A 12,679-nucleotide genomic window follows, 5' to 3' on the forward strand; every position below is an offset into this window, starting at 1 on the left:
ACTACACATCCTGTTAAAGTGTTTCCTGTGTGTCAAAATAAAAGTCCCAGCCATATCTCATGCATTAAGCATTATATCTCCAGAACAGCTTGACGTACATGCTTCAAATTTGGTACGAGTGCTTTATGGACTCAAAGATGAAGTGAGTTGAAGTTGGAGGTTGAAGGTCAAATGTCAAGGTCAAAAACACCTTGAGTGTGATATCTGAATAATGCCATGTCACACAAGATTCAAATTTGGTTACTCCAAAAGCACCTTTGCAGGTATCACAATTACCCTACCAACCAGCTAGCAGCAAGCTCAACAGCCCCACCAACACCCTAACCAGCAGACTGCATCCCCTCGTGTAATTCCTCGGAATTGCATTTCTAGTTTACCCATATTTTTTAAAATGTATGGGTATACCAGTGCCTATCATACTTAGTATGCATGGCCTACATATGGAGACAAGAAAAACAATGGAAACACACACACGCAAACACACACACACACACACACATACACACACACACACACACACACACACACACACACACACACACACACACACACACACACACACAGACACACACACGCAGACACACACACACTTCCTATGGAAAAATGCCCAATGTCTGTAAAGCAGGTGGAATGATAAGTACAGTTCTTGCCCACCCCATACCTAAAACTCACAGCCACCAGAGTGAAAAAAAACATGTGCTGTGGGTGTCTGTCTGACAGCGGATGTGACAACAGGGCCATAAAGAAACAAAAAAGCTTTCGACTGTGGCAGAGAAGAATCATCAGGGAGAGCCACCAACTGAAATATGCTCCATAATATCTTTAGGGTAATGCACATCCTGTGGAGGGGGGTTTTACTCAGTTTCCCTGGATGGAACCGCTGAGTAGAAGACCCTAGGAAGCTAAACATTGCCCTCTATTGGGGAAACCTAAAGGCTCATAGAGCTCAGTCCATGTTGCCCTCAAGATAATGACATGGTTACGTTCATTAACTATCCACTCCCCAGCCAGTTCCTCCACAACGTAAAGTTTAGGTCATAACACAGCTGCAACGAATGGGCGACGCAATCAGGTTTGAGCGGCAATAAAGATTAAAATCAACATGCTTAAAAGTGCGTCAAGACCTGGTAAATCCGATGGCTGGATGCTACAGACTGTGTCTGTGTCAGACTGACACGCTGCTTGCAGGGGTGAATAACTAAATGCCCTCGTTTTCGACATCCTTTGTGCAGGCAGCGCTGATGTCCGACTGTGAGGCCACTGTCTTGTCACCGTGACCACAGGTCCTGAGACAAGGCACGCCCTGTTCACCGCGCTGGCTGCCGGCACCACCCACAGTGGAAAAACCAAAAAAGCCAAACCTAAAGACATACATGCTGAAGATGCCCCAAAGAGTGCATTTAAAAATCTCACACACATATGAGGACCGAGACATTAATTATTTTTGCATTTACTGAATATTACTGCCTTTTGCCTTTCAGTTCAAGTTTTGACTGCAGGATAGGATACTGCTACCTTACATAAATGACAGACAAACAGTGGAGGCGAAAAGTATAAAAAGTTTTTTCACTTTTTTTCTGTATTAATACATAGTAGTACCTCATGCTGCTGGAAGTTAACTTGCATTTAGGCCTGCATAATATATTCTATGCTTCCTGTACTGAGAAAAAGCTCTATTTATCCTTATGGCAAACACTTCACTTTGGTATAAGGCCATGCTATAATCTACCATGGGTTTGTCCTTTTTTTTCTCTGCTGGAATGAAGGTTGGCTTTTTGTCTCCTTTAGGTTTTGCGTCTTGGAACGGGCGCTCCCTCTCTGGTCAGACAAAAGTGCCTTGTTAAGCAAAACCTCGGCAAACTTTTATGGCTTGTGGGACCGCCGGGCTATTTGCAAATGCTCAAACAAATTAGAACAACAGCTGTGTGAAGCTTGTATCTGGGCAGCAGGGAGCGTGCGTGGATACGCGAGGTTCCCCCAAATGAGCTGCTGCTATGCACGGCTATTTTGGTGCAAGAGAGAGGTGCTATTATACGGAAGTGACTGCAAGGCAGCCCTGATGCAAAGCCATTGGGGACAGTGTGCTCACCATGCACTGGAGTTAGACTTAGTCACTTTACAGTATGGACAAATGCTTTGGTTTGCGTGGTTGCATGGTTATAGGTGTGTGTGTGTGTGTGTGTGTGTGTTTCTGTATGTGCATACATGTGACTTCATCACATATAGAGATAAAGACATAAATATTCATTTTATGTTGGATATTCCGTTTACAACGGTACACAACAACGCTTCAGATGTGATGATATATGGGATGATAAAATGATGTCTCTGTAGGTCTCATGTGAGACACTATGTCCATGCTGAAGGGCTGTGCACTGAATCACTGGATTTGATTGATCAGCCACAACAAACAAAGAACAGATCACCGGCTGCTCATGAGGGCCGAGCTCCAGGGTCCATGTAACGGTATAACTCATAAGACTCTTCCTGACACCGTGGCTCACTGTGGTACGTCGCTCGGTGAGTCATGTCACAGCACGGCACTAATATTATTTCCTCTTTCATTTCCCCTCAGCACTTCCAAGCCCTCCTTTACTCCTCTAATCCACCCTTTGTGTGAGGATACTCACAACCAATAAACCAACCAGCCCCCCCCCCCTCCAAAGATTTCCATATGACATATAGCCACGTGTGATGGAAAACCCCCTGCACCTCCGCCACATACTATACATTTCCCTTCAAGCTCCGCGAAGAGGGGCTCAGGGGTAGGGGGGGTTAGGGGGACGCTTCCCCCCGCAGGGCCTCTGACGGGCCGGAGGAGGTTCAAACAAAGTGCTAGGTGCTAATGAACAGAGGCCCCGACAAAGTTTGTTTTCCTGCGCCGGGCCAGCGCACATAATGGGCCCTTTCAGGAGCGGGCCGTCTCCGCCATGGAAAGAGCTGGTAAAGAAATCCCATGCCGTCTGCGTGACCTTTCCTTACTTCACACAAACCCATTTGCCTTCTGGGCCCTGTCAGAAGGGGCATAAATATTCATGAGAGAGCAGTGAGATGGACTTTCACTCACACCGCAGCAAGTCTGGAGGGAGAGCCGCGCAAAAAAACAGTGTACACTTTACAGGACACTAAACACACACAGATATATGCACAAACTGATCGTTTTGGTCCAATATGAAACATTATAAAGTGACCAAAATGTGGTATAAGAGAGAGTCAGGAGAAGGTTGACCCTATTTCACTTCAGAAAAGGAAACCCTCCCAGCTGGTAACCTATGAGATGAGATGAGAGTGGAGGTCGTTGTGCTATGTGGACACGGACTCCTTCTCAGGGTCTCCCATTGGCCTCCAGAATCATTCATGTGGTCCTACGTTTATTGGAGTCATGTGAGGATCACTTTGAAAGCATTCTCTGGTTTTGTATTTTTGTCAATGTACAGCAACCAGCCTTGATATAGCGAGACCTGATGTTGGCAGATGCACTGTATTCTTGGGCTGGACTTGAGCAGACACGCAGACCGCTTGCCATGATGGAAATAGCAGACCGTCTCACAGAGAATCCCCTCTGTGTGCTGCGAGAGAGATGAGATATGTAGGGCTGCTTTTATTGCTTGTATGTGGTTTTAAATGTATGTGGAAACTCCAAGTGGGGGATTTATTTGATCACTTAGATATAGATATGCTTTAGTGATCAGTTGTATTGACATATTTATAGACTTTTTTTTTCTTAATATTAAACTGACTATGCTTATGTGCTCTGAGTAACAGCATAATCTTCTTCTTGTGGCACATTTACTGAGGTGAGTCAGGGACAGATTCAAATATATAATACCACCATACAAGCATTTGTCCATATGAGTTTGGCAAACAGTGCCTGTTAAGATTCACAAACATGTCCTACTGCTTAGCTCTTCTCATCAATAACAGGGATATTTAACTGAGGAAGTGTAACTGGAATGACTACTGTAACAGCAGGGCATCATCAACAAAAACAAGTGATAAAATCTGAAGATTTTAAGAAAATGTGGTGAGAACATCTTGCTTGTATTTTTTGCTTCTCATTTCAGTAGTTTTAAATATGCTAAAAAGTGAAATATGTTCCATCAGAAAGCTGTGTCTGTGAGTTGTTCCTCTCTGTCCACACTGGAGTGACACTAATGTAGCCATGTTATGCACAGCAATGCATTGTGGGATCTAGACGGAATTATTTTTAGTTGAGGTTGAAAATTGCAGACCTTGAATCTGGCCTCTGGTTTTTCTGGGTCCTTTTCCCTCGCGATGGCAGATTTGGGCAGTCACTTTTGCCCTGTATCTAACACAACACATTCATCAGGTGCTCAAAATGTTATCAGTTTGTGTTTTATTGCGTATTGTTATTGCATTTAACTTGCATTTCAGACTGATTTGCTTATAAAATGTGTGTTTGGCTGCAAACAGTAACACTGCCCATTTGTTTCAGCCTTTGTCAATTCTCACATTTTTTAAGTAATCTTTTCCAAATATCATATTTTTAATGGCAGACATCATATTTTTGAAGTGAACTCAGATCTTCTTACTAAAGATTTATCGATTTCCTTTAGGGAACGGCATCCTAGGGAGTAAAGTAAAAGAATTCATTAGCCTCTGCAAATGTTTAATTTGATGATTGATTGCAAATACGTAATATGAAACAATGTGTATGACCTGCTACCATAGTCAGAAAAATCTTTATTTTTTTTTCAAATATTACATAGTAGCAATTTCCATTTGGTGTAACACAGAATCCAAACAGGGTAACTGTAAGGCCTTTTGCTAAATCTTATCAATCACTTCATTTCACAATATTATTTAGTTTGGTGTGTCTCCTGTACAACATGGTCTTCAGTTAAGAGAACTTGCATTGGCGTCATTTTAAAATAATCCATGACTATACAGGAAACCAGTAAAGTAAATGAACAAATCATTTTCTTTGCAGGGGCTATTTTCTTAACATGGAACACTTCGTCAATAAGTACTACGTTGCTACATTTGTTAAGGTTAAACCAACAATAAATGTGAGTTGGAAAATGGTGAATACAGAAATTGTGGTGACCTTTTTGAACAGCTAGGCAAACATTTTATATTAGTCGTTTCATATTAGAGTGACATGTAAAAAAAATAAATAGTCTTTGGCAACCCAACTGGTGTGTCTTCCACACCAGTGAGAGAGATGGATGTGATGAGAAAGGATGAGGCCTTACCTGCTAGTGCCAACGCCAGACGGAACTCCTCACGGAAGAGCTCGAGCACATCACCAACACCCTGTTCCCCCTTTAAACAACAAACACACTCTCACAAAAGAGCAGTTGCTTATCTTGCGGCACAGTATTGAACTGGAATTGATCTACTGCAGGCAAACTAACTCTCTACATACAGTATACGTGTCTGTCTCACTTCATAGGCCAGGCAAACTAACTCTGCTAAAGGGCCCTTCACACCAAGAATGACAACTATAACAATAAAGGCAAAAAAGTATCGTTCTAGCTAATATGAAAGATAAAATATAAAATAAAACGACATAAAGAACAACATTTTTGGGGATTACATTCAGAGCGACTTTGAGAAGAAAAAAAAAGCTGACTGCCAATCAGAATCCGAGGACAGACTTCTCTTATCGTTGGTCAGCGTGTACGCTTTTATCGTTGAAGTTATCTTTACAGTTATCGTTCCTGCTGTGAACGGCCCTTAATTAACTCTCTACATGTAGGTGTGTGTCTCATCTCATAGCCCAGGCAAATTAACTCTCTACATGTCGGTGTGTGTCACACCTCATAGGCTAGGCCCCAGAGGATGGGACGGCCTAAAAACACAGCTTTGGCCCCCAGTGCGAGGGCTTTGAGGACGTCCGTGCCTCGCCGGACTCCCCCATCCAGGTAAACCTCTGCTCGACCGCCTACAGCCTCCACTATCTCCGACAGTGCGTCCAGCTGCAGAGGGATGAATCAAGGGATCAGTGCCATACTGTTACTGAGAACCGACCACCAAGTTTAACACCAATCTCCGCTGATTCAAAATGTATAAAAAGAAAAACACTGTGGAGCGGAACGTTTCTTTATCTTTCAATTACTAAGAAATATGATTGTTGCAGTAGGTAGGATGATTTCTTTGTCTGAATGTCTGTGTCTGAATCCATACAACAGATGTCACATTTTCAGATATTTCAAACATGCTTACTGTGGCAGGTACACAGTCCAGCTGTCTGGCTCCATGATTGGACACAAGTATACCATCGACTCCATACTTTACGGCCTCAGCTGCATCTTCAGCTAAATATTTTAAACAAATAGAATTAATTCTGCCTGCAGCCTGAAAGAACAGCGATTGAGAAGAAACACTGACCTTGAAATTAACTTAAATGTTAAAACAGGACCTCACTCTGGTTGTTACAAAATACTCAGTTGTTACCCATAGCAACAGTCCTACAGACAAAATGTCTCTTGGATAGCCCAGCTTGGTACATCTGTCAAAGTGAGCTCCTCATGTGGTGTGTCCAGTCGTGAAGAGAAATACATCTCTGCAGCTGTCACAGAACAATCCTCTGGGCTACCTGTGGATTTCTGTTTTATCCTTTTCATTCAGAAAAATCAACAGGAGGGAAGCATTTGAAAGTCAAAATGGAAGCGAGTCAAAATGCCTTCTAAATCTGATGACCAAGATTTGTTTGCACACTTACTATTTATATTTATTTTGTGTGGGTGGCAACATTTACTTATTTTTGTTTATTTACAAAGTTATCTACAGTTATCCAAGTCAGAGTGATGTAAGTAACTAATGCTGTGAAAATGGTAAGACATATTATTCTGTGGTTTTTCAGTCCAGAATATATATGGGGCCAAAGCATCCAAATCCAATGTTATTCTGTCTTATAGGCTGCGATATAAATTACCACAGGGCCTGGCCATGTGTGACAGCGAAGGAAGATGATGAAAGGCTTTTTTCATGCTGACGGAGTGCAGGGGGGAAGGGATTAACTGATTTATACCCAAACTTATGTGCTACACATATGAGCTAAGATAATTGATAGTTCCTCCTGGAAGTTTTGGTAAAGAAGCCTTTTTTTCCCTCCTCGTTTTATAGGCCAGTCCTTGAGTTGGAATTACAGGTTGTCTTACTCGCAAACTAGTGGGCTCTCCTCAGCGTTCAAATAAGTATTCCAGAACTTCAAATGGGTTTTATACATCACTCGCTCTCTGAAATGTTTGTTATCGCTTCTGCAGATATGAACAGGCAAGTGGAGAGACGCCTCTCAGCGGGGCGCAGACAATGTGTTATCATCACAGAGGTGCTGTTTACTCCAAACCACAAGCAAATCACACCAACAGTTTGTCTCCTTTTATCAGCATGTCTGTCCCGGAGCACAGATAAACTCAGGGGGTTGCAGGTTTGATCAGTCACTCATCACCACCAACCCCCACACATTCATACACAAATCCACCATTAAAAACAAACAACCACTCACTTTTCATCTAAAGGGTGTGTTTTGCACACAGCCAATCAGGGTGAAAGAAGGAACACTGAGGGCCCAGTGTGTGTGTGTATGTGTGTGTGTGTGTGTGTGGGGGGGGGGGGGGGGTGGAAGGAGAAGAGAGCACCAGAGGGAGTTCCCAAAAAGCTGTGGTGAAACCCAGACACTCTGATCACTTAACCCCTGTTGGATGCCTCACCTCTCAAAACCCCCTTGACCACTATGGGCAGGCGGGTCAGACTCTTCAGCCAAGCCACGTCCTCCCATTGCAGGGTGGGATCGATGGCCTGAGCGACATACACCGCTAGGCCACTATCCTCACCGTAGCCCTCCTTGGATGAGAAGGCTAAATCTGGGGAGTCAAAATTGGACATCCTGTGAAGAAGAAAATATAAATAAAAAGATAAATAAACAACCAAGAGAGGTAGTCTCTATCTTTTTTGAGAGTGAAGGTGAAAGAGAGAAAGAGAGAGAGAGAGAGAGAGAGAGAGAGAGAGGTGCCTAAATGGAATGAGTCCTGTATGTGTTGTTTTTGGTCTCAGGGGTGAACACGGAGCCAAGGACTCCTTTCGCAAACATCATACAACGCTCGCTCGACACACTGCTGTTGTTGTTTAACCACTTTGATTTACGGGGCCAAGAAAAAGATCCCCTAAAGGTTGAGAAGTTCATCGTATGTCACCCGTTGACGGAGGAGGGGAAGAGGTTTTTATACGTATGCATAAAAATTACAATGCGGTCGTAAAATGTTTGTATAAACTCTTTGATTTTTTAATTGCCGTCATTCATCTGGCAAGGTGGGGAGGTAGACCGGGGGCTTAAGAGATCTGCATGTGTCTCCCTGTGAATAGCATATTGTAGCAAGTTTTGGCTGACCCTCGAGCAGTTCCTATTAATCCTCTGGAGCGACAGACAGGCTAATCTGTGCTGTGACACGATTAAAAGGTTCCCCCCAGTCTCTCCTTCCATAAATATATAAACGTCCCCTTTAAAGACCGGCAAAGGGCTCACACAGTTGAACAACTTCGAAACTTCGGCTTATTTTTTGAGGAGAGACAGTTTTGTGTGTTTTTTTTCAGTGCTCACACTTCTTCCCTGCACAAAGCGCAGCTTAGTCTATTGCGACGGTGCAGACTAGCTACTAATCCTTTTCATTTCACTTTTCCCTCTGCTCATCTTGTCTTAATGGCAACTGAATGCATCATTTGTTGTGTTTATTTTGGTGAAGGCCATGGCAGTAGAGGCCACTAAAACTCTGTGAGTTTACACATTTGCTATGAGTGTGGGGGTAAATATTCCTTCCCATCTGTTTGACCAAAATATGCATATGGCACACCGCATATTGTTTGCTGGCAAACAGACAGGTCAGCTCTGCCTGGTCCAGCTCTTACCTCAAATGAGAGGGCAGCTTAAATCGGTTGCGCACGTCATTGCGCCGCTTGCCAAGGTAAGGTGTGTCCACGGTGACAAAGATGCCCTTATACCCGGCCTTCTCGGCCCTCCTGACCAGCGACTGAGTCAGCGCCCTGTCCTTGTAAATGTACAGCTGCATCCATCGCACGCTGTCTGGGCAGGCCTCCGCCACCTCCTCGATGGTGGATGTGGCCCAGGAGCTCAGCATCATGCCCGTGCCAGCAGTGTGGCACGCTGGGGGAGAAGAGAAGAGAGAAAGAAAAAAGACAGAGAGAAAGAGAGAGTGAGAATAGAAAGAGGAGAGAAAGATGGATCTAAGCTATTGGCAGGAGTCCAAATATAGAGCTCTAACTGATCTTTCTGAACATGCACAAGGCAAGCAACAGGCAAGTGTGAAGTCTGACCTCTACATACTATTATTATTATATGAGCACTCCAGTTGGGATGACACAGTGGGACGCTCTAGACAAGGAGCCTTGAAGGCTCTCCGAAAATTATTTAGCTCAATAGCACCACCCTGTGGTCGAACTAGTTTGACTAAAAAAAACAGTCGCTGTGCGCTCTGTGCTCACTGTGAGGTACATGAAGCATAGGTCTATGAAGATGCAGATACAGGTTTTACATTTTACCAGGTAAAAAAGCTATTTTGTTTTACTGTGCTGCCAAAGCAGAGTCCTTATTCACATCGGCTGACAACTATTTTGAATACTTCTGTGTTTTTTTACCCCTAAACTGTCCATATAGACATTACAGACCATTAGAGCTCATGTTTACCCTTAAATGATTTGTCATGTTTGTATTCTGCGAGAGGCTGTTTACCCGCAGTTTACAATTCAGACTCCAACTGTTGACCCAGATTACCGCTAGGTGAAGGAGGTCCTATTCGACTCTGTCTCTGTACACAGCAGGTCCTCTATTTTGTCAGAGCATAAACATTTCAAGAATATACTATTACTCTTAGGTCAATAAATATTTAGAGCCATCTGATAGAGTTATATCCACAGGCATTTCCCATTCTGTAGCTTCCCTCTCTGCCTCTAACAGATCCCAGTGTGTGCAGGAGATGGCAGTGGAGACCCTAGTAGGCACTTTAAACAGATCAGGAGAGATCAGGAGAGAGCCACCACTTGAATTTCCCCTGGGGATCAATAAAGTATCTATCTATCTATCTATCTATCTATCTATCTATCTACCACTACACAGCGCTGGTAGAGTCTTGCGACCTGGGCAGTGACTCCCTGTTAGGATTTACATTGGTCGGTCCTAAGGTTCTGTGCAGCCAGTCAGACAGACTATTAAAGCTGCAGTTGGCAAGATTTTTGTTATCATATTCACCGAACCGGCTGTTCGGTGAATGTTATCATATTCACCGAAACCGACACTATGCTCCGACAGAACAAAATAAATCAGCCAGTTTTAGAAAAAAACCTGCACTTCGACCTCCACCTTGAGCCTGTTATTTATTTTGCAAAATTTCACATCTCCCGGTTCTTCTGGTCCAATCAGAGCAGGGCTGTATGAGATCTGTCAATCACAGTCTGGTCCAGTCTGGTGCGCACTAATGAGCACAAACTCGATAAGAGGGTGCTCGGTGGTAGTGGGGGAGGGGCATTAGAGTTCAAAATTTTGGCTAAGTCCCCTCAATCTGTCAGACTTGCTAACTGCACCGGCTTTGCTGGTGACATCTCGCCTCATCAAAACAACCCTTTTTCTAAATAAAACACACACACACACACACACACACACACACACACACACACACACACACACAATGAGTTTGGATTTTGCAATTATGCTGAATGTCTTACAGTTTACATGCTTATCCGCTGTCTGTATAGTGTTTCAACTGAATGCACATGCGTAAATAAATGAGGGAATTGGTGGCCAGTCAACAGTGACTAAACGAGTTCTGTGTGGATCCTGTAAAACTGCAAACCAACCACCCCACCTCTCACAGTGGCCGTTTCCCCGTCTGGGTGGGCCATCCTCTGCATGGCAGTGGCTGCCACACACACAGGCATACTAAGGTGCTGGCCCAGCACCGTCGCCGACAAATCCACCCTGGACACATCCCGGAGCACTCTGGGAAAGAACCGCCACCTGGGCGTGGGAGAGGACAGAGCAGACACATTGGTTATGGATGGGAAAACTGGGGAAACCGGACATCACGGATCAGGCCGGCCCGGACACTTTGGATCAGAATGGACACCATGGATCAGGATGGTGGCACACTGTGAAATCAATGTTTAAGTGTAACAAGTTGGAAATTAATATGGATTTCAGTGGAAAGCTCACACCAGTTTACCTGCTGACAAGTGCTTATGGGGTAGTAGAGTTTGAGTAATGCAATTTTTTCTGCAGTTGTTGCCATGGGATGTTTTTTACAGGCTTGCTATGATGTAGGGGAGTTATGTCTGATCACCCACACAGAGCAGGGCCAACAGTGAAAAAAAAAGAGATTCAATGCAGAGAAAAATCCGCTAAACACTAACTGCTCCTGACCTCAGGCAAGAAGCACAGGGAGCTGAGCTAAAAATAGGCGGCAAACAAGTCTGAAGGGCTGTAACGGTTGGTGCATTTAAGGTGGAATCCATATATTATTTTGTTAGGTGTTTGCTGACTCACATTAGTTAAAAAGTAAACTAAAAAAACTTTTGAAATATTACCTACCACTATAGAATGTCAAATGTGATTGTGTAACAACCTTTTACAGTTTCAACACTGACATTTTTTTTTCTTTATTGCATGGTATTTTCACAGATATACATTGGAAAAAACTTAAATAATCTTAATTGTTAAAAACACATCTTAATATAGTTGTATTTTGTCATTAGTCATTGCTACGTCAGGTGACGTGACCCACTCAAAGAGTAAGGACAACAGAAGGCTTCAGACAACGGTCACACACCTGGAGAATGCGGCTACAGAAACAGTCACATACCTGGAGAATGCGGCTACATTGTCATTCAGTGTGTCTTGTTCATCTGCCCCTGAGACATAGTAATCAAACACCGCCTTGGGGAGAACTCGCTTCGCATGCAGCTCAAAATCAGCAACACACACTGGCTTGTCAGACATGTTTTCCACCAAAGCTACGACCCCAGCAAATACATGTTGTAACAACCCCAGCTATACTGATCTCTAAGTTCAGTAGCGCATGTATAATAAATCATTAACTATACCCCGCTCTGGTACTTTTCAGAGAGTTAACTTGTCAGAAGTTAACCTTTAGAAGATTTTACAAAGGTGTTTGCCTAACCAAGACAATACTTTGGCCTCTGTTGTCGCTTCAGGGCGTTTAACTTGCTTTGTCAGCGGCCTACACAGAACAAATAAAAGCAGAAAATAAACCAATCAATGCTTTTGTTAGAAGCTACTCTCATTTTCATGGTTTACAATGACCCATGACAACCTTCTTTCTGCAGAGTATTAACTTGACTTTTCAGTCTGTTGTGTTGTATGCCCAACCATGTCTCTGCTGTTTGGGTACTGGGGGCCTCCATTTCACCATGCCTCGAATAGACCTCGGGGGTTATCAAAAAGCAGTGCCTACAGAAGAAGCACTGCAACTCTGTAACATCCCTGTGTAGGTTGACGGCAGCAGATATTCCTGGACGTGTTTGAATTTGGCTCTCTTCAAATCCTCCCATGTAGCTTTTACGTAACTGTGTGGTGCTCACAATCCCACACATTACAGAGGGGTTCATGAAAGGATACAGCGCACTCAGCGAACGCACTGCATAGCCTGTGCTGCTCGATACCGACCGAGAGAAACTTTTACAAACC

General features: G+C 43.7%; 1 protein-coding gene across 2 annotated transcripts in view; it reads right to left on the reverse strand.

The window, feature by feature from the left end:
* The window catches only part of hao1 (hydroxyacid oxidase (glycolate oxidase) 1), a 14,728-nt gene extending 2,656 nt beyond the window's left edge, over positions 1 to 12,072 (reverse strand). The window contains exons 1-8 of one of the 2 annotated variants that reach the window (XM_042071807.1): positions 11,835 to 12,066; positions 10,842 to 10,993; positions 8,872 to 9,127; positions 7,680 to 7,855; positions 6,190 to 6,281; positions 5,784 to 5,942; positions 5,217 to 5,286; positions 4,343 to 4,588 (exon numbers count right to left, since the gene is read on the reverse strand). In XM_042071807.1, coding sequence (XP_041927741.1) covers positions 4,521 to 4,588; positions 5,217 to 5,286; positions 5,784 to 5,942; positions 6,190 to 6,281; positions 7,680 to 7,855; positions 8,872 to 9,127; positions 10,842 to 10,993; positions 11,835 to 11,971 — 1,110 coding nt within the window. In that variant the 5' untranslated portion in view covers positions 11,972 to 12,066 and the 3' untranslated portion in view covers positions 4,343 to 4,520. Of the gene's footprint in view, positions 1 to 4,342; positions 4,589 to 5,216; positions 5,287 to 5,783; positions 5,943 to 6,189; positions 6,282 to 7,679; positions 7,856 to 8,871; positions 9,128 to 10,841; positions 10,994 to 11,834 lie in introns of those variants that run through there. The other variant, XM_042071809.1, reaches the window with a different exon arrangement.
* Positions 12,073 to 12,679: the final 607 nt, after the last annotated feature.

Source organism: Alosa sapidissima, chromosome 19 (assembly GCF_018492685.1).
Source record: "Alosa sapidissima isolate fAloSap1 chromosome 19, fAloSap1.pri, whole genome shotgun sequence".
Classification (NCBI taxonomy): Eukaryota; Metazoa; Chordata; class Actinopteri; order Clupeiformes; family Clupeidae; genus Alosa; species Alosa sapidissima.